At 37.2% G+C, this 26,103-nt stretch overlaps 3 protein-coding genes across 3 annotated transcripts; 1 reads left to right on the top strand and 2 right to left on the bottom strand.

The window, feature by feature from the left end:
• Positions 1-497: 497 nt before the first annotated feature.
• On the bottom strand, positions 498-2,217 carry med29 (mediator complex subunit 29). Its single transcript, XM_079481718.1, has 4 exons — positions 1,559-2,217; positions 1,414-1,484; positions 975-1,059; positions 498-800 (listed from the first exon to the last, which is right to left on the bottom strand). The coding sequence occupies exons 1-4, from the start codon at positions 1,730-1,732 to the stop codon at positions 588-590; spliced, it is 543 nt and encodes a 180-aa protein (XP_079337844.1). The 5' UTR covers positions 1,733-2,217; the 3' UTR covers positions 498-587.
• A 585-nt stretch (positions 2,218-2,802) lies between these two features.
• On the top strand, positions 2,803-6,950 carry rrp8 (ribosomal RNA processing 8). Its single transcript, XM_079482215.1, has 7 exons — positions 2,803-3,133; positions 3,224-3,488; positions 3,578-4,379; positions 4,459-4,588; positions 4,669-4,775; positions 5,272-5,368; positions 6,658-6,950. Exons 1-7 carry the CDS (start codon positions 3,044-3,046, stop codon positions 6,769-6,771), a joined length of 1,605 nt encoding a protein of 534 aa, XP_079338341.1. The 5' UTR covers positions 2,803-3,043; the 3' UTR covers positions 6,772-6,950.
• LOC306908429 (uncharacterized protein) lies at positions 6,680-15,231 on the bottom strand. Its single transcript, XM_079481289.1, has 14 exons — positions 15,065-15,231; positions 13,029-13,355; positions 12,629-12,937; positions 11,575-11,862; positions 11,333-11,480; positions 10,992-11,161; positions 10,623-10,910; positions 10,096-10,404; positions 9,053-9,340; positions 8,729-8,885; positions 8,434-8,594; positions 8,276-8,351; positions 7,930-7,963; positions 6,680-7,827 (listed from the first exon to the last, which is right to left on the bottom strand). The coding sequence occupies exons 1-14, from the start codon at positions 15,129-15,131 to the stop codon at positions 7,681-7,683; spliced, it is 2,769 nt and encodes a 922-aa protein (XP_079337415.1). The 5' UTR covers positions 15,132-15,231; the 3' UTR covers positions 6,680-7,680.
• Positions 15,232-26,103: the final 10,872 nt, after the last annotated feature.

Genomic DNA, 26,103 nt, shown 5'->3' with positions numbered 1-26,103 from the left:
ATTTGTTTTTCCACGCGACAAACAGCATATTAACAATGTTCAAATGATATCCGTTAAAATCAGACAAGATACGTTTTTGATTACTATTATTTAAGTTTTTCGGACAACAGACAAAAGGGAGATATTTAAAAACATACAGACAATATTTTGTAAATAATTATGTTGTCTGAAATGAAACTGGGAGAAATGTCTCTTTGCTAGTGAACATCCGTCCTTTACACTTACATCCTGAATTGTCATCCTCACATCATACGAATGTTACACCATATCATGCATTATTTTAGTCATAATTCTGCAGATCATAAATTACAAGACGTTGGCCTTGTTAACATCCAGAGAAACATATTTCCTGTACCATAAGGAATTTAAGTTTAATCAAATACATTACACACAACTAGTCAGAATACATGCTTCCTAAAGAACTCTCAGAGACTACACTACTAAAAACACATTTCAAATCTAGTCACAAAAGCTCAAGAAATACACCAATTCAAATATACGTAGAAAATATTTATTCTTGGATCAGCATTACAAAGTTATGAAAACAATATCAAAAGAAAACTAAATACAATGTTTTATGTACAAGCTCACTGGGCCTTTCCAGCAATCTTTTTTGAACACTCCAAAAGAGCATTATGGATATCTTTAGCACATGAAATCTGTGATTTTATCATACTGAGGTACTGTGAGTAAGACAATGATTCTGTCTGCACTGTGTCCGGCTTGGTGGCTGTCGGCACGAGATTGGGAGAGTGCTTTGTGCTATCGATGCTCTGTGATAGGCACTCGTGGGCCAGACGCTAAAGGGAAAAAGAATCGGTTTACCACAGATCAAATGAAGTGATCATTACCTATCGCTATTCAGATTGTAAATATAGTTTATGTGACACGTTTTATATAAAACAAAGTAAAATGACATAGTTTCATCAACGTTATTATTTCCAGATATAACAGATGATTGGTGAGTTTCTTACCAGGCAGAGTTCCACTTGATCACAAAGAGCATAAAACTCCTCTAAACTTTTGTCAAACCGCTGCACAGCTGCATCATTGCCCTTCCTAAGACAAATACGAATCACATCCGATTAAAAGTGTTAAGTAATCAATGAACTGAAAGTGGTTTAACAAACTAATGATGTACAAAAAAATACTGTGATATATTACCATATATATAGACCATTTTTTGCATGGTCCTTAAACGTAGCCTACTTCAAAGAATCTCACGGTACCCTAGAGTACATCACTAACGTTACCATGGTAATGCAGTGGCACTGTTAATATACAGTACTGACTCGCTTGTTTCTGAGATGATTTACTAACAATATCTACGTTTCTAGTAACTTACACATTTACTTATTATGTCTAAACATCTGCAGTATTCGTCATAGAGAGAAGTGGGGTAAGTTAACTTACTCTGTTATTCGCTGCCCGTTATCGATGGCAGCATTGTACCCAAAATTTTGTGAGGCAATGGTCATGACATTCTGAAAACACATAATTGGAAATATAAGCTTGTATCAATGCGTGATCAATTTATCCTCAATGAAGTCTAACAGACCTGTAAACTCTCCTTCAGCTGTGGAATCAGCATCTTGAATCTGTGAACGGGGTCAAAGTCTTGTTGCTGACTGAGCTGCTGCTGTTGTGATGGCTGTTGTTGGTGTAAAACAGCAGGTTGCTGAACGTTCATCTGAGGATTGTTGGTACCCATCTGCTGCTGCTGCGACGCCATTGTTGATACGGACGAGGACCCGACAACTTCCGCTGGAAGCGACAGCAAGAAATGTCCTTCCTCTAGGGGCGCTTAACAGCTTAAATATCTAAATATACATATTATATATAAATTGGTACATTTGGCACAAAAATGCAAACTAGTTGTTAGGCATAATCCACAGCGTCCGGGGAAATGTGCAACAAATGGTTATAAAGCGTTTAGCCGTAATAACAAACGATAAACTGTGATTGATTCATCCTGACAAGCGCTTAGAATAACAGGTACCACGTGACAACGCCTCGTTGCCTCCCATTGCTGCACCAGCAAGTAAATCAAAATAAGTGTCTTATAAAGCCAGGCCAAGGTCATAGTATTTCTCGTTGCCTGTCCACAATCCTTCTGATGTGGACGGTTGGCACGGGTGATGCTGAGGATGCTGCATGAGTGGATCTTGTACATCACTCACTAGTTAATTCTTTGACGGCACGGCAACGTCAGCATCGGGGGGAGTGCCAAATGCAAGGTATTAAATCTTGCGTCCTTGTTGACTCCAATAATCCAAGATACGTCTTTTGTGGTAAATAATATACTTCTTTTATTGACATTCTATATTCATAAATGTATATATTTTAAAGCCCATACGTGGTAATATTGATAGTCTTTGTTAATGGATTTTGGTTTCACAATGTGATTTTTACAGCGTTTTCTTTCTTTTCTTCTTTTTGTTTACTTCTTTTGTTTGTTTGTTTGTTTGTGTAGTATCTGGAATGATGTACAATGTATAGATTGTGGAGGATGAATGTAATTTTTTTTCTTTCAGTTGTTAATCATAAATCATAATAAAGGATTGAATAATAATAATAATCCAAGGTGTGGCTTGTTTGTAGAAAGATTGGTAATTGATGTGCTGTTGTGCGTTTGCTTAATAAAAGTTTCCCAACTGCGGGTGTTGATCTAAGATCGAAATTGTTCAGGTCCTGAATATCGCAAATGGAAAATATACCATCTGTTTATGAATTGATGGAATGTAAATCATTGTATTATTTATAAATAAATGATATATAAAAATCAAACACGAAAAGAAGTTTGCAGCGGAAGTTGGTCTGGTAACCCGGATGTACACAAAACCACGTGACGGATTTTTCGCACGTGGGTGAGTCGACGTATACAGCGTGTAGCGTTATGGCATGAATTTATTTAAACGTGTGTGAACTATATGAACCAAATACGTATTGAGGATTTATTTTCAACAAATCGTTTAAATATATCTATCGCGGTAGCTTATTAGTACAGGAAACTGTGTATGCTTTCCCCACATTATCAGCAATTATGTTTGCTGAAGAGGAATGGGCTGATTCTCCATCTGCAGATGGGTCACATCAGGCTGGTGTCAACGTAGTGTCTTCTGCCCCTGCTAAGGTATGCAGAAAATCTACAGCATCTTAAATCCAAACATTTTAAACTGATTAAATGAAAAAAATGCCTCCCATGTTATTTGTAACTCAACAGGATAAGGCTGTGGGTCAACGAAGCCTGTTGAGAACTTTGCAGACGCTGGGGTCAGTTCCAGTATGGGATACTACGAAACCTTTAGGAGAGAGCGATGATGAAGGAGATTCATCATACACACCCAACAAAACAAAAAAGAAAAGGTGCAAGAAACGCAAGAGAACTTCTAATGCTGATAAGAAGGGGGAACAGAATGGCCAACAGGATCCGTCTGAAACACCTGTGAAGAAGAAGAAACCAATGAAGAAGACCAAGAAAGAACAGAGTAAGAACATGTGCCAGACTGCCAGTCATTTTATATTCCTTCCCACGCGAATGTCTGTGTCTTTTCTCATGAGTCTCATTTGTTTACAGGTCCTAAGGTATCACAAGAATCCAGTAAGGACGGAGAATCAGTGGAAAAACAAGGCAGTCAAACAGAGAAAAACCTGAGCAGAAAGCAATGGAGACGCAAGATGCAGAATAAGAAACGTTGTAAGAACAAATATCTGCAGAATACATCAGATGTTGATAATGCCAAAGCAAAGGAGGAACCCGTAAGTCGATCAAAAGACATCCCAGCAACCCAGAAAGTGCAGAAAGCTTCAAAGACAACCAAAAAAATAAAGTCTCATGTAAAGAATGGCATTTCTGTCAAGGACGATACAGACAATTGCAAAGATTCTGTTAAATCAAGTATAAACACTGATCATTTACAATCTGAAACTCAAACAGCAGGTGATTGTATTAGCAGCCATGAAATCTTTCATGAAGTAGGAGATGAAGAAGAAGAAAAAACGCATAAAATGATGAGGAAATCACAAATATGGGTCGAAAAATTGCGCAAAACTTTAAAGCCTCATCTTACTGATGACAGTAATAGAGACACAGATGAGAACAAAAAAAACAATAACCAAACAGTAAATTCAAACAGTGACACAGAGCCAGCACCTCTTGACCGCTCAGCTGCCTTAAGGTTAAAGATGGAGAAACGGTTAGAAGCCGCTCGGTTTCGCTACATCAACGAGCTGCTTTACACGTCCACCAGCGGTGAAGCCAAACGCATGTTTCAACAGGACCCTGATACCATTGAGATTTACCACAAGGGTTACACAGCACAGGTGCAACACTGGCCTGAAAACCCTGTGGATTCCATCATTTCATTTATAAGTCAAAGGTGAGAGATTTGCCTCTGGCTTCCACTGTTTAGGTTTGCTGTTGGGTAAATATCTCAATTGCTGTTCTTTGTTTTATAGACCAGCATCTTTAGTTGTGGCAGACTTCGGTTGCGGGGACTGTAAAATTGCACGCAGTGTGAAGAATAAAGTTCACTCTTTTGACTTGGCTCCGGTTTGTGAGCTTGCCACTGCATGTGACATGTCAAAAGTGAGTATATAGATCATATTTTAGGATATATTTCTTAAACTCACTTGATTTGATAAACTCACTGTGTATTACTTTAACAGGTGCCACTCCGAGATTCCAGTGTGGATATTGCTGTTTTTTGCCTTTCTCTTATGGGAACAAACCTTGGTGACTTTTTAAAAGAAGCCAACAGAGTTCTGGTTTTGGGGTAATCACGTTTTTATTGTGTTTAGTAATTGCCAGGATAAAGTTAATTTAAAAGCCTATTTTTAGTACAATCTAGCACTAAAATATAATCTCAGTCAGATCTAACGCGCATCTTTAAAGGCATAGTTAAGAAATAGTCAAAATACTAATTGCATCACCCTTTGACTCTTTCTTCAGTGGAACACAAAAGAATATATTTTGAGAAATATCTCAGTGGTGTTGTGTCAATACAATGAAAGTTTTTTGGTTACCATTATTCTTTTAAAATATCTTCTTTGTGTTCTGTGCAGAAGAAATAAAGTCGTACAGGTTTGAAATGACATGAGAGGGAGTAAATGATGAAGAAATAAAAAAAACATAATAGTCATATTTTGGATTCATCCTGTTTGATATTAATTTCACTCTACAGCAAGATACATCTTTTGTTAAAATTAGTCTTAGACGTCAATGCGGTCGCTGAAATTGTACACTGTTCATCTTCTTTCTTTTTTCAAAAGGGGTGTTCTTAAAATTGCGGAGGTAGCCAGCAGATTTGGTGATGAGCGTTCATTTCTCGGTGCAATGTCACATCTGGGCTTTAAGTTGTCCAATAAGGTAAATGAATTATTGTACTGAATTATGAAATATGATTTGTCTATAAACATTGTCTACCGTGTTTAATGTTTGTCAACAAACACTGTTGTTTAATAGCGTATAGAGAAAATATAGCGAAATACAACTCAGAAGAACATAATAGGAACAGGTTTCTTTTTTTTCTGGGTTATCTGGCTCTTGTACATTTGTCAATTGGCCTTTAAATTGCAGCCCTGTCATATGTTACATTTTTGTAAAGCTGAGAATATGATTTTGTTTATATTAAATTATAAATTCATTCATTTTTCAAGTCACCATGAAACGGAAGTTGCGATTGACTTCATTACCATATTGCGACGTATATTCAAGTGATACGGCTTCTGAAATTTGAAAAAAAATGTTGGGTGGTGCACCCCGGGCTTTATTTTGCCCCTTCCTTTTTGATTGGTTGGTTGTAAGTTGGGCCTGGAGAGAAGGGCTAAAATGCCTGGCTTTTAGACAATATAGTCCTTCCTCTCTTTTTGTTGCTTACGTCATGTGGTGAAGCGTTGTTGGTGAGAGGGGGAGAGGAGCTTAATGTTTATGATTAAATATTACAAGTGCAAATTAATTAAAAAAAGAAGAATGCTGTGCACAGATAAATCATTTATGTTAATCACTGCAACACTGTAAAACTTTTTTCCTGTTTGATTTCATGGTGACTTAAATCCTGTGAATTCTGTTTCTGATGACTATTCAAACCACACCAAATTGAATTCTTTAAATGATAGTGCCAAACTCAATAACATCACATTCTTTACACTAGCGCTGCTTGATTGACAAAAATCATAATGGCGATTATTTTGGCCAATAATGAGATCCCGATAATTTAACACGGTTACTCATTTACCTTAAAAACAACATAGAAAATAAAAATACTTTGCTTTTAAACTCTGAATTTAACTGAAAAATAAATGTAAAGAGCCAGCACTGCTAAACCATTGTAAAGAAATGGTGCACTATGGATTTATACCAAAAGAAAAGACAGGATCCTTGCTAAATGGAATGCGGCACAATAATCGTTTACCTCGATTGTTTTGTTTTTGTAATTGATGAAGGCTAAAATTGACGATTACGATTCATTTTCAATTAATAGCAACATGCCTACTTTACACCCACTGCTAAAAATGATTAGGAGCTGGTTTAAGACATTAGAGTAATAACTAAAGTACTAAATAATGATAAATTAACCCAAAGTTGGCTCAGTTACCAGTAGGATAACAATTTAATTGAAATACTGTTGTTTACCGTCGTCTCTTTTTTTTCCTTAGGATACAGAAAACAGCCACTTCTACTCTTTTGAATTTATTAAAACAGGAAAGGCACCAGAGAATGCAAAGAGACCTGGACTACAACTTAAACCATGTTTGTACAAGAAACGATAAATCTGTGAATAAATATATTTTTTAATTAGATGTTGGACTGTGTAACAAAAATTTTATTTTATATATAGAAGCAAATAAGATTATAGAATTCATCATCTTGAAGACTTTGTAAAGAAATGTATTGTTAAAGCATTTTGCAGTTTAACTAAACCTTTGCCAGATAAACACATACTCAACGCATGTTTGTCAAGTATTTTGTTATCTTATTTCTGTGAAACAATATTTTCCCTGAAATATATTATTTAGAGAATCAAAAGCGAAATGAAGCTGGTAATGGTGGATTTACACAGTATGCAACAAACTAATTAAGAATGCTAGCTATGTGATTCAAACAGATTCAAGTCATATGCTGCATCGGATCACCAGAGGGCGCTGCTGTGTTACATTTTACTTTAGCAGTTTGTGTGCTGAAAGCACAGTTTGCATAGCAACAAGGTAGAAGACACCAATCTTAATCAAACTTAAAGAAAAGCTCTAAATCTTTGTAGATTAGATAAACAGACTATAAAAACATTCTTATCTTTATACAAACATAGCTGCTTTATTATAAAACTAAATCATAATGCTGAGAGTAGATACAAATCAGAATACTGAGAGTTGTCCTAGTACAAAAAGTGATATTGTGCCTTGAAAAAAGAACACAAATGTAAACAAATTGCAATGCTTCATATACACAGTGTTGTCCAAAAGTGATGCCTTATTTCGAATTGAGCTGACATGAACTCAAAACTTCATTTGTTATCCCAGCATGATTTGAGAATGTTTTCAAATGTTACATAACAGGATTAAACTCATGTAACAAAATGCAACAAAACCTGCAGAGTTTGAATCCTATTCTTTCCAGGTTTAAATTTCACAGATTGTCATGAGTCTAGGGAGCATATATACATTAAATCAAATTCAGAGGCCTCACACAGTGCTTTTAACATCAAGAACAATAGAATAATGCACGAGCTCGGCGTAGTCCGGGCCCGTCCCGCACGGAAGCATCGACTTCTCCGGGGACCGAGGGTCCTGCATGAGGGCTGCTAGAGACTCACGTTCTCTCCTGTTTTTCTTTTGCAATAAAAACAAAAATTAAATATGACGGCGATACTTGTTAAACAAACAATTGATCTGTTTACAATTCTAAGACTATACAATTTGCCTTAATGTTACCTTGTTTGACGGGTGGCTCTTCCCACCTGGTTTACTAAAAATAAATAAAAACAATAGACAACCAAATCATTTTTGGGGACATTTATGATTAAACAGCCATCACAGATACTTCGAAATCATCTGTCCCCACCACTGAGACAGGAAAGAGTAGTTTTTTGCGCGAGTTACTGAGCTGTGGTCAATGCGGTGGTGTTCTTGCCAGCCTGCACAAGCCACTAGATTTCCTGTTTACGAACACTGTGTGTCGATGGTCTAGGTAAGATACCTCACGTCCTGTTTGCCTCCACTGCACTCACCTGTATAACAATATTTCAACAAAGCGTTTGGAGAAAATGAGCCTGCTCACCAGAGAACACACAAAACAACAGTCAGGATGAGGGTAATGGCCACGGCCGATGTGAAGCAGGTGACGACAAATATCACTGTGAAAGATAAAACAAACAAAGTGTAAATTGTCTACTTTGCTTATGTATACTTTGAAGTACTAACAGCTGGAATACTCACAGTGTTGAGTCTCTTCGCAACTCACATCCACCTGTATGGAAACAGTAGCCGTGTGGTGATGGTATGAGACTTGACAGATGTACAGCCCTGCATCCAGTTTAGAAACTGGTTCTGTAAACACCAATGCCATACCAACAGTGTATGCAACTGAACCATCTTCCCTGAGAAAAGAAAGAGGCATGTCTTAAAATATTTATGCGATATAAAAGTGCTGTGTCACCGTACAATTAATGGGTGTTTAATCAGATTTTGACTGGGAGAGTGACTCAGCTTGCAGCTCGATGACTTGGCTTACCTGTAACATTGAGTCTTGTATGACGGTGTATTCCCATGAGCCCTGAGAAGTATCTTCTGATAAGAGAGGTTTTCTTGCAACGTCAATCTGTGCTCAGGGTGCCCGGGGGTTCTACGATAATGAATGGTTTTGTTTAAGACCTCAATAGATGAGATAGCTGTGTGGAAGATAAAGCAGATTACATTCAGCAAATTAAATCAGCCACACAAATGCATTCAATAACATGATAGCATTAAAAGCATGATAATACCATATACCACAGTTCATTTAAAGTTGCATTTGCTTTATTTATTAAATTGATATAGAGAAAATACGTTTCCTTACAATATTTGGGAACATGTATTGTTTGTCTCTTATCTTCGCCATGCTCGTTCTGGATCACACATATCAAATCCTTTCCCTCATACTGACTGAGTTGAAACTCGAAAGTGGAATTGACTTGCACATTAATTCCATTGTACGTTGACCTAACGGTTGGCTGAACGATGGTGTCGTCGTCAGGAAGGATCCAGTAGATGTTGGGTTTTACACCGTCACCACTGGACTCACAAACTGCATGCCATAGACGGTCATACAACTCTTCCCCTACAAACAATCGACTTGTAGACGAACCTGAAAAAAGAGAGTTTAAAACATGTAGAATAGAATGAACATTTTGGCATCATTTATTTATCCTCAGGCATTTTGTCTGTAAGTCAGTCATATACAGTACAGCAGTACTGCATGTCTAAACTTCTCATTGCATACAATGAAAGTAAACGGTGACCTTATCTGTCAATCAAGATTTATTAGACAGAATTCCATCTGTTCCTCACAAAAAGCTTTCGTGTGGCTTCAGAATACTTGAAATGTGGTATATAGGTCATTTTTACAACTTTTATTATGCTTTTTTTGTACATCTTGTGTAAATGTGTACCTTTACCGAATGGAAGGAAGCAACACGAATACTCACACTTCAAACTTTCTTTCATTTACTCACCTCGTTTCACACAAAAAAGATACAAGTTTGGAATGACATGAGAATATGTATGATAAACATTATTTTTGGTCGAAGTGTTTCCATTATATACAAACAGCACATACTTTAAAAACATCTGTAGAAATTACAGTATTGCTGGCAGCAGTAAAAGCATTCTGGGAACCAAAATTAGAAAAAAGGTTGTTGAGGATTTCTGGTCCCCAGTATGCTTTGCATGAGGCTGTTATTTTTATTTGTAGACTTGTAATGTTTAATGTTCATTTATCTTTGAACAAACTGTTGGCAATAAATTAGATAAATATAAATCAACTGGCAACTAGCTGCATAACTACAGCAATTTATTTACAGCAGCTTAGTTTTGCAATGATTTAGCAACACTAAAACATACCTAATGATGGGAGGTCAATACTCTTTTTCTCTGGTTTCTGAAACCCAATGTGCTGGACCACACAGGTCACAGTGCATCCGCCATACAAGTAAATAGGAATGTGTGCCACGCTCTCGGCAATCACCATATGACTCTTCTGAGACTCAGACTGACTCATTACGAGCTCAGAACTGATGTCGATATCGCAGTTCTCTGTACCCCAGCTGATGGTTACACGCGGCCTTTGACTCTCCACCGAACAAACCAGCCCTGCGTATGCAGTGTCGCTCTCCCATTCAATGCTGGACTGCACTGTTATATTTGGCATTGCTTCAAAAAAGAGAGTAAATGTGATTTAATAGTTTGACTGGAAGCTGTAGATATGCTACATAGCCATGGATTCATCTAGAAGACTATGTCTTCTAAATGTATAGTGAAATGTCTATCCAGAATCTTTTTTTCATAATTCACAATTTTGCATAATTCATTATTGCATGACTCACTATATTTGAAGTGTTTTTATGATAATGTAGCCATCATTGACTTACCACAAATGGGAAGACTGACGTGTCGTTCCTCTTTGCCGTTTAGAAGAGGATGCTCGACAACACACTCAATTGTGTATTCACTGGGCAAGCAGATGGGCACGGTCAACACACTTCTGACAGAATGTGATCCGTTACAGGAAGTGACATCAGAGTGACTCGTGCTGTTCAGCTCATGGGGGAAAATCCAGGACACATTTGCAGCGGGAGATGCGTTTAAAGCCAAACACTCAATGTGAATGTGGTCCGAATTCTCCTTAAGATTCAAACTAATGTTTGGGGGAAATGACACTGAAAACCAAAACAGATTGAGTTGTTACACTCATGCTTTTTCATTGACAGCTTCGGCTATCATTTTTAAACTTTTCATACCTGGCAATAGGATTTTTGGTTTTGCTTCAACTGTAAACTGCAAGGTGGCCAAATGTTTTCGATATGAGGCCTGACAGACATATTCTCCTGCATGGTGCAGCTGTAGAGGTCCTCTGATCAAAAGTTCACTGCCAACCACACTTACATCCTCTGGCAGCGGATGACTGTCCCTTGATGAAGCAGAAACAAAAATACAGAGTTTAATAAATTTGCAGTGTTTTTGCTTTTTTCAGCATATTAGATATGATATTCCCATTGACTGATATTGTAGAGTATGGATGGCTATGAAAAGGCAGTTTCGCATGAGTATGATTTCAAAAGATGTGTTTAATGAATCTTACTTAACACAGCTGATTTTATATCTTGGTAAATCACCCAAAATGTTCATTTGGATTCTAATGTTTGTGTCCTCCATCTGAAAGGCCAGTGAAGTTTCATTTTCATCATTTATCATAAGACTGTGATCCTTAAGCTTAAGCGAGGTGAGATCTATAGCAATAAAAACACGTTTTACAGATTAGAGAAGCTATTCAAAAGGCTTTCAAAAATATTACTTGTGCTTTTCTCTCAAGTTTGTACTTACAGTAAGTTGGTAAAGTAATGGTCCTCATGCTCATAAAAGGAAGAAGCGTATTTTCAAAAATGCAAGTGATGTTTTTGCCCTCATGGAGCTCTGATGGGAACCGGTATAAACTTGTGACTGTATCTGATTTTGAGAAGTTTCTGTTTAATGGTGGCATGTTTTTTGGTTCAGGCAGCATCCATGTGATGTTTGGATGAGGTCGTCCCCCAGCTGCTGTGCAGATGACCTCTTGGAAGTCTTCGTCTCCTTCTTGGACCAGGAAAGTCTCCATGGTCATAAGAGGAGAAACTGTTAAAGTGAAGGAAAGGATATTATACAAATATTTTGTTTTAAAAGCTGAACAGGTCATGGATGTTTAATATAAGCTGATATTCAAGTTTTAGCTCTTCCATTTCTTTACGACTCTGTTGGAGATTCAATATTTTCAAGATATCTTCAATATTCACTATAGTAATCTGCAGTAAAATATAGTTTATTTTAACCTTACCGAACCATGACTTGCTTTCTTAGAACACACAAGAAGATATTTTGAAGAACGTTGGTAACCGTATCACACGAAACATTGACTTCCATTGTATGGACACAAAACACATTTCTCAAAATATCTTCTTTTGTGATCCACAGAAGAAAGAGTCAAATACAGGTATTGAATGACATGAGGGTGAATAAATGATGACAATATTTATTTTTTGGGGTGAACTGCCCCTTTGGACAGCTTTAGCTTTGGACTTTGAGTACTTACCAATGGAGCCAAAGCTTTGAGCTTGGAAAATCAGATTAGGAAACAGAACTTAGTGTTGTGATTGTTATTAATTGTTTTCAGTTAACATTCTACAGTTTATGGTCTATGTGGTCTAGCTTCAGAATATGTGACTTGTGGTGAAATATGAGGGTGACACGGAAAACACTTGCAACACCCGCATAGGACACCTTGAGCAGAGCAGAAAGTGTACTTTCTGAACAAACGTAGCCCATGCTACTTTAGCTTTTTTATGCTTTGACATTCATCTACAGTATTTTTTATGTTTAGTAACACTGTTAAATCAGAACTCACCGAATGTATCCACCTCTATGTTGGCTTCTTTAGGTTCAGTAAAGGCTGGATGTTCAACGACACAGGTAACAGTACTCTCATTATTCAGAATTAGAGGGAAGCGAAGAACACCGATTGAACTGGTTGTGCCATTGGGGTGAACAACATTCGTCATGTTCACAGAGAAGATGTCATTTCTTGGAGGCGCACCAGAGATCTTCCATCTAATAGAAGCTTCAGGTTTGGCATTGGAGGCAGCACAAGTCACAGCCTGATGGAGAGTCCCGTTCACAACTTCTTCCTTGACAGCAATGTCAACATCAGGCCGGGCTTAAAGACAAGAGAACATTTTTTGGAGGTTCCGTCCCATGAATATTTGAAACCCCTATTCAAATTCACGATCATTTCATTTGGTACTCACCCATAACACTAAGGAACATGGTGCCCTTAGTTTCATCCTCATCCGAGTTGAAGACGCATGTATATTCTCCCTCAACCTCGAAACCTGTTATGCTCATTTTCACAGTGAGATTGGTCAGCGTTGCTGGGATGCCAAAGTTTTCTTTGTTGAAAGAAACGTTACCATATTTGTAGCCTGACATTTTCTTTGCACGGTTTGAAGAATCCAGACGGTTCCAGGAAGAGAATGAGATTTTACTTTGTCCGGTGTACATACAATGCAGGTAGACGTCTTCCCCCACAATCCCGGTTACAATTTGGTCGAGAACCAAATCTCTGGACTCTGAATCTATGAAAATGTAGGGCGATGCAATGTAACTCAAAGATACTCAAAATACTGTTTGTGTTCTTGAGACAAGATTTCATAAAGTAATCATTACGGCCACAACTCATTTTGTTTGTTGTTTATTTACTTGCTGTCACATGCTAAAACTACATAATGCACAAACGGGGAAGTGACAACATTGGGCACAATGTTCAATCGCATAATTTGTAATTGTTTTTAAAGGGATGGTTCACCCAAAAATGACAACTTTATTTAATATACTCACCCTCGAGTTGTTGTGATGCACCAAAACTTTTTTCCCCCACATTCTTTGAACCATCTTCTTTTGTGTTATACATAACAAATATGTTTATGTAGGTTTGGAACAATGTAAGTAAATCTCGTTTTTGGGTGAACTATTCCTTTAACATGCCCATTTAACACTACCCAGTGTTTTACCGGTGTAAAATAAGTGTTGAAAGTCATAAAATATGCAACAATAAAAATATCACAAAATCTCAATCTGTGGAACAGCTAAATTCTTCTTAACTACAGTTTGTATGGGTATGTCACATTTCTTTGACCCGACTCAACCTGTGATAACCACATCACATATATAGCGTGTTATAAGTCTGGGATGAGAATTGAGTTGCTTTGCATTCTCAAGAGGAAGCAGATGTTTTGGTTTTTCAGTCATGTGATGCACGACTTTCCAAAACAGGCCTTTAACACACGTGTCGAGTGTCGCGTGTAGCTGTAAACCGCACGAGCACTACTGTACTCTAACAGATTCACTGTCAGATTTAACCCATTTAAGTCTAAATGCTGTTCAAAATCACAGCTGCTATACGCGTCATCACTTCATTGATTTAATGATGTCAGGCATATTAAAACTGCTACAATCCAGAATGATGTTAATAACTCACGTCAATACATAGAAACTTAGAAAATACCCAAAAGGTCATTTTTAGTATCCAAAAAAGCGGTCTTGTAATCTGCATTGTTCTGTCTGCTGGACAATTTAAAACCCACACCGTCTACATTTTTTCCCTAGGGGTGCAATTTCATCAGCTCTGCCGAGTATACAAGCCAGAAATTTCTTTCCATGCCCCTGGATTTATTGGGTTCAGGATAACAGGGACGTGTGGTTAAATACTTATATGCAAATAATGAAGTCCAGTAGTCCACACAAGAAATGTGGAAATGCCTAAAGAAGAATCGGGGGAAAATCTTCCTATTTGTTGCATGCAGCTTCTTCTCATTTCATTATTTATTAAATTATATCATCAATAAAATATCACATACTTAAAATTCACCTGTGCAATCAGAGGAAAATTTATATATAAATTATAGGCCTGTATAAACCAAGAAGAACAATATTTTTGATTCACACTCACTACACACTTTCAATTGAATGCCATCAACTTTCAGAAAAACCTGCAAAAATTGTTGATTTTTTTTATACATATCAGTTTAGTAAACATCCTGTCGTGACATGTATTAAGAAAAATCATGTAAAGTTATGTGTTTAAGGGCTTACTAAAACAATGATTAACAATTCATAACTGTTCAATTGTTTTACTGTTGCAGCTTTTAATGTTTGTATAATCATTTAGATGAATCCATTAAAAGTCTGTATTGTTCCTGCTTTGAGAATTAAAATAAGCTTCTCAAAAGGGTCAGAAGATAAACACAGAAGAAAGAATTATAAACCTGACCAAATATAAACCTACCTTGCATTTCCAAGCTGTGTGCAAGATTCAGAAAAATCCCTAAAATAAGAAATATTGGCAGCCCCATGTTGATGTCATTAAACAAAGCAACTGGAGCAAAACTACCTGAGTGTCTGCACCAGGTTGTGTGTGTGTGTGTGTGTAATTGAGTCTGTCAGACATTGGCCAGAGACAGCTGTCATACAAGTGTGTCAATGTGTGTGTGTGTTTCTCACCCCAACACCAAAAATAGTCAAGCTTTGAATATCCCACAAACTCATATCCCCTGTATTTAACAAAAAAATCTTCAAAATGAGTCTCATGCACATTTATTATAAGTGAAGATATGATATGTCATCTTTTGCATGTAATTTCTGATGTAACAGCCTGTTTCGGTAATGACAAAGATCAAACAAAATCTGAAAAAGATAAACTACTAATATTGTTTTGTTTATATGATCACATTTTCTCTGGAAATTGTTTAAAGTTATTGGGTTGCACTGGAGAAATGTGTGCGGTTATCATATTGCAAATGTTAAAGGGTGAGTTCTTGTGAAAATGTTTCTTATTGTTAAAAACACCAGAGAAAGTTTATCAGAAAAATCTAAATTTGGCTATGCAAGTTGTCAGTTAGTCTTAGTCACACATCCACTTGCGATACGTCTCATTTGAGTTGTTCGCCACTCAGAAGACTACACAAACACTGTTGACTCAGCAGATGATGGAGTACAGAGGTGATGTCTGAGGTTTCAACGACATTTTCACTCATTCAACGAACAATGAGAATGAAGTTTCAGTCCACGGCAGACACTTAGCTTGAGGTTTCTCAGTTTCCTACTTCAAACGTTTCAGGCGTTTGGCATTTTCTCTCTTGAGATGTAGATACAAATGAGTCAATAACACTCACTGTGGGATATTACTGTGCATAAAAACGTGTTGCTTTCTGATACAAATGTGAAAGGAAATGTCATATTTTTTGTCTCAGACTGGCACAGACACGCACGTTCACAATGAAGCACACAGATTTACACCACAGAATGACGGTTTTAAAGGTAAACAGGAAGACCAAGAGCCAAAGCACCAACCTCCGCATGAGGTTCCTGTCAGTCTGTGTTAAAATGTCCTTTAAAGGCAGTCAAGTGGAGCTGGTGCAAAACCATCTGTATTCATCACAATTCACAGTATTCATTTCAGGTTATATCTTGAGGATGCTGAAAATGTCATTAGCCCGACTGGTCCGATACTGTCACATCTCAAAATGGAAAGAGGACCATAAATGATTTAGGCAAAATTACTATAAAGGTAGTTTTCAGCTTAAAATGATCAACAAAAACTTTACGGAATGAAATTATGTTTCATTTTCATGTTGTATCATTAAGAATAATTATTGTTGATGCAAAGTCTGCTCATGCTGTTCTTCGTAAGAAACAAGTGGTCAATAAACTTAAATCTTTAAAAATGACCTTTGGTATAGCAAAACATAGATTACAGATTGATAACACTGACTATTCTTTTCACTTAAAAACCAATAGTCACAATTTAAAATGACCTGTAAAAAGATTTTGCAGTGTATATCACACAGGAACACATGTTGTGTACAGCTTTGACACACAGCTAACTATTGTGGAAACTCTTTGTTGGAAGAAACAACACAAGCCAAACGATTAATACCAAATGATTACTATAAGATTATGGTCAGAAGTTAGCAGGGATAAACATGCTGAACACCAATGCCCCTCCTGGCATTGATAACAGATGGTAGATGATTTGGTGTCTGCTCATGACTCCTGAGAGGACAGAAGGAGCCAAGCTTCTTTCCACCGTGCCTGGCAGATCCTACACCTCTCTTGTTCACTGTTGTCTATAGAAAGCAAACTATGATGCTTTTATCATGCCAACAAAAGCTGATATCTTAGCATTGTGAGTCGAAGATAATTTTCACAGAGACGCTCTTGAGAAGTTGTGAAACTCAGATTGTTTTGGTCTTGCAGGACTGGGCCTGCAGTTAGCACATTTACAATTCAGCTTTTGCAGTCAAATGAACCTGCAACCACAAAGCACAATGGGTGTTGCACAAAGAACAATTGCATGCGATTTGTGTGAAAAAACAGCATATTTAAAGACACACATTGGAACTACCAAATACACGAACAATCTTACCTGTTTAGCTGATGCTAAATAGCCCCCACAACCTGGAGGTTAACAAAAAGCAAAACTACTAAGACAATAGGTGACTTCTGAATGTAATGCAACCCTTCTAAAATATGTATTTTATCAATCTAATAATGTTAACATATTAAATAGAAAATCGGAATAGAGAAGATACTGTTGATAATCCAAAGTTCTGGGTTTGTTATGAATTTAAGAGTATCACACGAGTAAATGAGTTTATGGAGATTGTCAGCCTGGCAGGATGATATTCATTACATGGCAAGTAGTTACAATATCCTTTCAAGCAAACATTTTTCATTATTTCTTTGAGCTGACGCAGCAGAAAATCCACACTCAACCTGTGTATGAGACTATAAAGTTTTGTAGGTAGGTGCAAGACATGGGAGGAGGAATCGATAAACTCCTTAAAGCTGAATCAAGCTGAATCATACATAAATGCTCAACAAACTATGTGACGGCCCAGCTATCTCTCTGAGCCCTGGGGAATATGCGTTTAAAACAGTCAGCATTCTACCTGACCGCCCAACCAGATTTCATAGATTTTAATGAAGCCATTAAAACATTACGGTGCGCTGTTTTTAGCGCTACAACGAATCAATTCCCAAATATGTCTTTCATAATGAGTACTTTATCAAACCAGTGTCATTTTTAAAAGGAAACGTTCTCAGAAAAGCACATAGCATACTGTAAATGTCATCAATCATTCAAATAGCATGATACAGCATAATACTGCCCTCTACGGGCAAACTGACACATGTTCATTATTCAGGTGTATCTCAACCTTTGACACTGTCCACAACACTATTTTGTCTTGAACTACATTGATTCAAAAAGCAGCCTTAAAGTAGCAGTTACAATACAGATTACTTCTAAAACGACTAGTGGTACCATCCCAAAAAGGAAAAAAGTCACTCAACGACTAGTGGTACCATCCCAAAAAGGAAAAAAGTCACTCAACGACTAGTGGTACCATCCCAAAAAGGAAAAAAGTCACTCTCCCGTACCTTCTCTGGATCTGTTCCACATTGGTGGAATGATCTACCTGCTGCTACAAGATCAGCAGACTCTGTTGCCATCTTTAAAAAACGCCTGAAACTGCATTTTCCGTCAACACGTCTCTGATTGATTTATCCTAATTCTTTTCTCTTTCTTTCTAAAAAAAAAAAATTATATTACTAACCTCACTATTCTTAGCTTTGTATACTGTGCTAGGCTTTAATGGACTAGTTTTGATGCACTTATGTATTTTGTTGCCTATGTTGTTATAATTGCTTCCAATGTTTCCTCATCTGTAAGTCGCTTTGGATAAAAGCGTCTGCTAAATGACTAAATTTAAATTCAATATTATTTATGATATTTATACTGTCATTTTAGGTTGAATCACAAAGCACACACACATCTTGTTTTATAATGAAAAATGCAACTCAAAGTAGAAACCCTCACTTCACCTTTAAACCGTTGTCCCGTGAGAGCTGCGTGTGTGCTGATCTAATATATTTAAAGTCTTGCTCATTTAAAATGATCTGTCACACTGCAACAGCCCGATAATTAGCATTATTGATTTGCCTCTTAAGGTGAATGCATAAATGTTTTAAATGCAGAATTTATAGTCTCACATGCAGGCTTTTGATGCTGAAAATAGCTTAAAGGTCCGATGGAGGATCTGGAGGACAGAAAAGCAATATAATATATAAAGGAAAAAAAAGTACACTTACCCTCTCTCTTCTTTCAATAGGTAGTAGTCTAGCTCTTGTGGAAACTAGTAACTTTGTTTTAGCTCCTATCGTACTATTGCTCTTTTATGACATAAAGCTTATTGCTCCCCGAACTCTTGTCGCATTGGATAAAAGCGTCTGCTAAGTGACTAAATGTAAATAATATACACAATTATATCTTCAGAGGTGTATAAAACCTTCAGAGGTGACCTTACATAATGAAGCATTATGTTTTTATTACATTTAAATGAGCTATTTCTATCCATGCACCGTGGTTTTGGCTAAAAGAGATACAGCTACCTCCCATGTGCATACGCACTTCTATTGCCTTATTTTTTTGTCACGCTGACAACAGTTAATTACAATTTATTTATTATTGTAACCTTAGGTTTAGGATTGGGGCAGGTGTAGGCATAAGCTAATGTAATTTATTATCATTTTATGCAGAGATTTTGCATCACTTCAGGCCGTAGCTGTATCCCTGCACCGCGGGTCCCCTTGGATGGAATTCGCCATGTTGTTTCTACAGTAGCCCTAAACAGACAAACCTCTCTACAGATCGCGTTTCATAAATAGTTCTCACGCACAGACGTGAAAACACGATGACATCCATAGCCACCATACCATATGGGTAGGGGTTAGGGAGCTGTTGGTTGCAATTTACAACCTCACCGCTGGATGCCGCTAAATTTCATTGTTTAATTTTGAATGGACTGTTCTACAGCATCCGAACACAACGTTTATTGTGACATAACAATGCCTATATATAAAAATATATATATATATATATATATATATATATATATATATATATATATATATAAACTCTCTTTTTGTACTGTATATTATGTCTGTTAGAATTCACACGATTAATAGTAATAGTAAATTTACTACTTTTCTGGTTGCGTTCTGGGCTAATACCACAGCTGCAGTAAATCACTGCCAATGCCAGGATCGATTCCTCTAATAGGCCAAAGTTAATAATGAGTAATTAGTCACCCACTGTTAACACTAAATGTGAAGCAGTTGGAGTCGAAGTACCAAAGAATTTGTTCATTTTTTCATGAAAATAATTTTCTGTAGTTTAACTGGTACATTGCTTGCAACTCCATTGGTTGAACAAATGTACTGATAACACCTCGAATGGACTTGGTTGATTTTAGAAAATCAATAACAATTGATATTTAGCTGTTCATTTAACACACAAATGATTTAATTAATCAATCAATGGATATGAGCAGAAATTGTTGTGCTCAAATCTATAAAAAAATAAAGCATCTATTGGACTGACCGTTCCTGTTTGCAATTTTGAGATGCAAAAGCCGGCTATAATTCAGTCGGAGCAACCTCACAATACGCCACACTCTCACAAATTTAAATGTTAAAAGCAAACGGCAAACAATACTTGGATTGATTTGCCCACTGAATATATTACTCTCCACAAGGACATTCTGCTGACTCACTATATATATATATATATATATATATATCATATAGATGTTGTTTTAATGAAGAAAACTAAATAAGTATTCTTTAAGAAACTTTGAGATTCATATGAGTTCATACTTAACACTGCATCTCAAATGTATTTTCTGGGTTATGTGTATCCATGGAAATCACTGATATTTAAGACAAAACTGCAATGAGGGGACATTTGTTTAATAATTTATGATTCATGAATTTACTTACAGACCTCTTGCAAAGGAATTCACACTCATAAAACTATAGCTGTCGAAGAGGCAGTTCAACCTAAAAATCTACTTTATGTGATTTTTTACTCTTCCGCCGTCTTCGGAGCACAAATATTTAGGTGTCATCCGAGAGATTTACAGGCCTCCTCATAGACATCATGGCGTCAGTTTGCCAAGGTCCAGAAAAGTACTAAAGACATAATTAAATTGGTTCATCTGTGCATAATGTCTCAGTTGAATTTTTTGAAGCAACGAGAATGCTTTATGTGCGAAAAACAAACCAAAATACCGACTTTAATCCACATTCTCCTCTGTCAGTGTATGGCGCGTGTTCACCAGTGCACTTCTTGGTCGTCTTCTTGGACGAGAGCACATCGACGCATGCGTATTAGGTTTGTGCGCAGAACGCTGCATGGCCGCTATTGGACACCGGTGCGTTGACTCACAACGCATGCGTCAAAGTGCTCTCGTCCAAGAAGAAGACGAAGTGCTCTTTTACTTCCCCTTTAAATATCAGACTTGTTAACTGCAGCTTCCAACAATAACCTACCAAAGTGGAATCTTTTGTCACCTCTGTGCATTCACACATCAGTCTCTTTTACACAAATAACTGTATAAACTTTTCACAGATCCAGTCAGTTATACACAAACATACTATAGAGCTCTAACAACCAAGCTGTGAACGCCAAAACAAATACACAGATCTCCAATTTGACCTGCAGCCCATCCATTAAACCGGTGAACTGTAGGTTCTTGTGGTCAGTCATTAAAACTTGTGAGCTTTAACTCCTGTGCAGTCAGTGACTCACTTGTCCAGTAGCTGTTTAATGGCCATCAACAGCTAAACCTAAGAGTAAAAGACTTCATTATTCAAAATTTTAGAGTCTGACATTTTTCTGCTAATAGTTTGGAGACCTAGAATTTTGGGTCAGTAAAAACAGTCTGACTGGAGCCAGACACGGGGCCAGACAGTTTTATTGCATTCTGGCGGTATACAAGCACAGAGAAATGAAATTGCATTGTCACGGTTTCCAGAGCCTTTATGCCTGATGAAGGAGTGACATAATTGTATGAGCCCTCTGGGTAGCGCTGCCAGTGGTGAATTTAATAACGTGACTGGGCGCCCAGGCAAGACAAAAGGCACAGAGCTGTCAGAGAGCCCTTTGTTATCCAGACACATTGAGACTCAACTAATAGAAGCTCTATATTACTTCATGATTCAGATTTACAACCAGTGGGGTTACAAGAACACAGAGGCCTTCGGTTTCAGGGATAATTGAATTACTTGGTTCTTTAAAAAGTTTGTTTACATGGAGAATGTAAATGTCCTTTTTTTCAACAAAATTTCACAATCGAACGCACTTGCATCGGCCATTAGATAAATAAAACCCCGGGCAAACAGACAATTTTGAGATGAAACTGCATCTGCTTTTCGCTGTTAAGAGTTCTGCCATCTGTGTGCTTTTTCAAACAATGCTATGCTTGAACAACAAAATGTTCCGTATTGTACTTTTATGATTTAATGGATTATGTTTAATTCTGAATTCAAACCACTTTAAAAGTAAAATTCTTCAACTAAAACATTTTGGCAATACATAAACAGTACGACATCAGTTTCCCCTCAATGTGGTATTGATTTGAAAACAGCAACAGTGGCCCAGAGGAGGAATGACTTTGGAGAAAACAGAAACACCAAGGTTACTTGATTACTTCCTCGCTCGCGAGTAATGCTTAAACATTTCTTCTCCGTTTCCTCCACAGTTCATCTTTCTTCCTGTGGAATTTTAGTTGGCACGGGCACATAATAGAGCATTCAGGGTCAATATGGACTTATTTATTGTATGTTTAAATAGCTGTAGGCACAGTTAAGTGCAGTCTACATCTGCATTCTTACCATTTTTCTCCTCCTCATTAGGTTTCTTGGCAATGTGATTGAAAATCTTTGCCATGTGGTGCGTCGTATACCAAGCTACTGGTTGCTCTGACAGGGAGAGTCTATTTTGCTTCCTCTCGCACAGCAGGCCAAAACAGAGCCTGACTTCTGACCGTCACAGCGGGAATGCAGAACAGCCCAATGCTAAGTCCCTATAATTAGGGCTTCAAGCTGCTTGACTTTAATGGCTTTTAAAGGCTAGATTTCCCTCTCACATTTAATCATAAGCAATTTATTACAATGTTTAACCTCATCTCTCCTCCCTGTTATTGTAGAGATGTATTTTGCGGTAAACCAGTTTAATGATAGAGAAACTGTTTTAACACAAGGACGTCTTTATCACTGGCCTGGTCAATAATAATGAAAAGAAATAACTATCTAAGATATGGTAAGCCTTGTGAAAGTGAGCCCAAAACGTGTTTGCTGAACTTTTTTATTATAAAACTAAACTGGTAAATGTTTTTAGGGAAGTTGTTACAGCAACATGCATTCACATACACAATTTTATTTCATTTTAGGAGTTGCTGTAAAAAGAAGTTTCAACTTGTTCACAAAACGTTTAGTTGCTGTAAAATCCATTAAAGACGTAAAGCACGGTGACACAATGACTGCCAGCTAAAAACATTTTCACTATATCTAAATTCTAGTTAAAAAATATATTTTCTGAGCAATTGTATTGCATGGACTTAAAGGTCCAGTATATGAAATGTAGCGACATCTAGCGGTGAGGTTGCGAATTGCAACCAACAGCTCACTCCACCGCTCGCCCTCCCTTTCAGAGCACGATGGCAGCTGACACAGAACTAAGATGTTGTCATGTTTTCGTTTCTTTCCAGTGGAAGATAACCTATTTACGAAACACGCTCTGTAGAGCAGTTTGTCCGTTTAGGGCTACTGTAGAAACCCGCATGTGGATAGAAAAAGCTCATTCTTAGGCAATAAAAACATAGCCTAACACTTCTTTATCTAAGGTTTCTATACACCTCTGAAGACATAGTTATGTATATCATATTGCATTTCTGTCAGCAGATCCTCCAAAATATAACACGCTGGACCTTTAACTTCATTCATCACAAACAAGGAAAAGATATAACAGGAAAATGTAACATTTTATATGAATTTGTACGAAATAAAGACAAAATCAAGAATGAAGCTTACAAAAATGCTCAGTAGAGCTCTGTCAGATTTGTCCTCGCAGAGTAAGTACACATGCTTCCTAAACCCCACACAATACTCCTTCTGAGACCCGGAGGTTCTCGCCCCTTTTACGGTCCACCTGCCCTTCATTGTAAACAACAGAACAGGTGGAACAAACAAATCAAAATGCCTTGACATCACAATGTGTTCTTCATATAACAAAAGCAGCTGATGTCTGTGTAGTGTGTACATAGTAACATTGTATCTTACACATGATGTGATTTTGGCTTAAAAGAAAACAGCTTTAAAAAGCCTAGCCCGATTCCTTAACATCATTGATCCTTTTCAGGAATCTTGTGTGGTTATGTGTTGTTTCAAAAGGATTTAAATTCATGTCCGATTATATCTGCTTTAGCACTGAAAACAGAGTGGTCTTTTACTGTAATTTCTTTCCAGAAATTGTTGCCCACCCAAACTGTTCACAGGGCTTTACATGCCATGATCCCAATTAAAGCACACGTCATGAGAGAAGCTTTAAATCACACATGTTCCCATTAGCAAAACCACATATTACTGAACTGTATCTCACATTGTCTTTGTTCTCTTTTACCCTGTGAAGATTAAAACACAAATAGGCTTTTGTTGCCATTGCCTTCTTTGAGTTTCTGTGCTGAACGCGGCTCATTTAGAAAGCAATAGTGTCTGCTTCCTTCAAACACGCCATGTCTCATCTGAATATCTATGTCAATGTTTATTAATAATAATAATAATACATTTTATTTATAGGCGCCTTTCTCAACACTCAAGGTTTAGATTCAAAAAGCCAAAGGATGCCACTTTGTGAATTTATATCCTCTCACCCACTGAATTATTTCCTTATTTCCAAATCTATGAGCTCAAACAATTCAACTGTTCTGCTGTTTTAATCGTGGCCTTTGATGTGAGCCGGCTGGTTCATGGATTGTGTTCATTGGCCAACAATGCAGCGATCTTGTGCTTTTTTTCTAGGACAACAAAAATAAGGATAGCTTCCTCTATTACTTTTACTGGAACCCAGCGGAGTCCCTTATTTCTGACCAGGAAAAACATATGAACGACACTTAAATGATAGGAGTAGAAAACACTTGGGTGGGCCAGCTAATCTTAGTTTTACACGAGATAACATTAGGATGAATAAAAACATACAATTTGTACACAATTGATAAAATTTTTGATTTGACAAGTGTAGAGATGAAGCTTATGAAAGACAGCTGAAATCAGAGAAGCAGAAGGTAACCGAAGCCCACCAGCAGTGAGATATTTATACACAAACTGGACAGACCCGCTGGTGAAAGCAGTGATGGATGAGATTGGGGCCAGAGACAACACGACAGCACAAAAGCCATCGTGTTGTAGAGGAGATACAAAAGCCACTTGAGTGTTGAAAGCACGACAGAGGGTCGGACATAAGGGGTGGCTGATGGTCTAGATACCTTTTATAACTTATCCTGGAGAAAGACTTTGCTGGATTTGGAAACTGCAGATCCAGATACAAGTGTCAACAAAATATTTTCCGTAGAACACAAACCGAGGAGATGTGAGGAATGTGCTGCTTGCTCTTTTCCATACCATTATTAATGAATAGGATAAACTTTCAAACTGCAAAATAACACAATAAAAAGATAAATGACCCATGTGATCTTGGGATAATGCAGAGTCCTCTATAGTCAAATGACAGCTTGTTAGAGAAACAGACCAAAGTTGTTATTGAATTATTGAATCGTTAAAGGGACAGTTCACCCAAATAAAATGCTCTTCCTTTACTGACCGTCAAGTTATTCCAGATCTATAGACTTCTTTGTTCTGATGATATTTGGAAGAATGCTTGTAACGAAACAGTTCTTGGCCACCTCTGACTACCATAGTAGGAAACCATGTTAGTCAAAAGTGCCCCAGAGCTGTGTACTTTCCTACATTCTTCAATATAGCTTCTTTTGTTCTCATCAGAACAAATAAATTTATACAGATTTGGAACAAGAGAGAGAGAGAGAGAGAGCAATTTTTAGGTGAACTGTTCCTTTAAGTCAACTCAAAAAACAGATTGTGAACAAATAATTGAAAAAAAAACAATTGGACATGGACGACTTAATTCATATTTTTTCGTCCTTCTTGAAGTTTTAACACCCCAGTCCATATTCATTGTAAAGGCATGGATAAGTACACCAGTACAATTTTGAGAATAACAACATGGGGACGAGTAATGACAGAATCCACGTTTTTGGGTCAACTATGCCTTTAAAAACTGTTGAATGCCACGGAAACAAGCCCAAAGTTTTCCATTCATTAATCTAGTGGGGGGTCTCATTTTACCAGGATCATATTGCCGGATCAATCAACAGCGGAGAGAATTACTCAAGACTGTACTAGCGGGAC

The sequence above is a fragment of the Barbatula barbatula genome, assembly GCF_947034865.1.
Source record: "Barbatula barbatula genome assembly, chromosome: 19".
Taxonomy (NCBI): domain Eukaryota; kingdom Metazoa; phylum Chordata; class Actinopteri; order Cypriniformes; family Nemacheilidae; genus Barbatula; species Barbatula barbatula.
The sequence above is the reverse complement of the archived record's forward strand: the minus strand, read 5'-3'. Positions and strand labels throughout refer to the sequence as shown.

What these genes read in the sequence shown, in the direction of transcription:
- LOC306908429 (XM_079481289.1), bottom strand. Translation starts at nt 15,131, where the DNA reads ATGGGGCTGCCAATATTTCTTATTTTAGGGATTTTTCTGAATCTTGCA. An exon ending in TATTGACCTCCCATCATTAG is followed by an intron (nt 9,341 to 10,095) that starts GTATGTTTTAGT and finishes CTCTTTTTTCAG; the next exon opens with GTTCGTCTACAAGTCGATTG. An exon ending in TACAAGACTCAATGTTACAG is followed by an intron (nt 8,595 to 8,728) that starts GTAAGCCAAGTC and finishes TTCTTTTCTCAG; the next exon opens with GGAAGATGGTTCAGTTGCAT.
- med29 (XM_079481718.1), bottom strand. Translation starts at nt 1,732, where the DNA reads ATGGCGTCGCAGCAGCAGCAGATGGGTACCAACAATCCTCAGATGAAC. An exon ending in AGCTGAAGGAGAGTTTACAG is followed by an intron (nt 1,485 to 1,558) that starts GTCTGTTAGACT and finishes ATGTGTTTTCAG; the next exon opens with AATGTCATGACCATTGCCTC. An exon ending in AACGGGCAGCGAATAACAGA is followed by an intron (nt 1,060 to 1,413) that starts GTAAGTTAACTT and finishes TATTTGTCTTAG; the next exon opens with GAAGGGCAATGATGCAGCTG.
- rrp8 (XM_079482215.1), top strand. Translation starts at nt 3,044, where the DNA reads ATGTTTGCTGAAGAGGAATGGGCTGATTCTCCATCTGCAGATGGGTCA. An exon ending in GAAGACCAAGAAAGAACAGA is followed by an intron (nt 3,489 to 3,577) that starts GTAAGAACATGT and finishes ATTTGTTTACAG; the next exon opens with GTCCTAAGGTATCACAAGAA. An exon ending in ATTTCATTTATAAGTCAAAG is followed by an intron (nt 4,380 to 4,458) that starts GTGAGAGATTTG and finishes TTTGTTTTATAG; the next exon opens with ACCAGCATCTTTAGTTGTGG.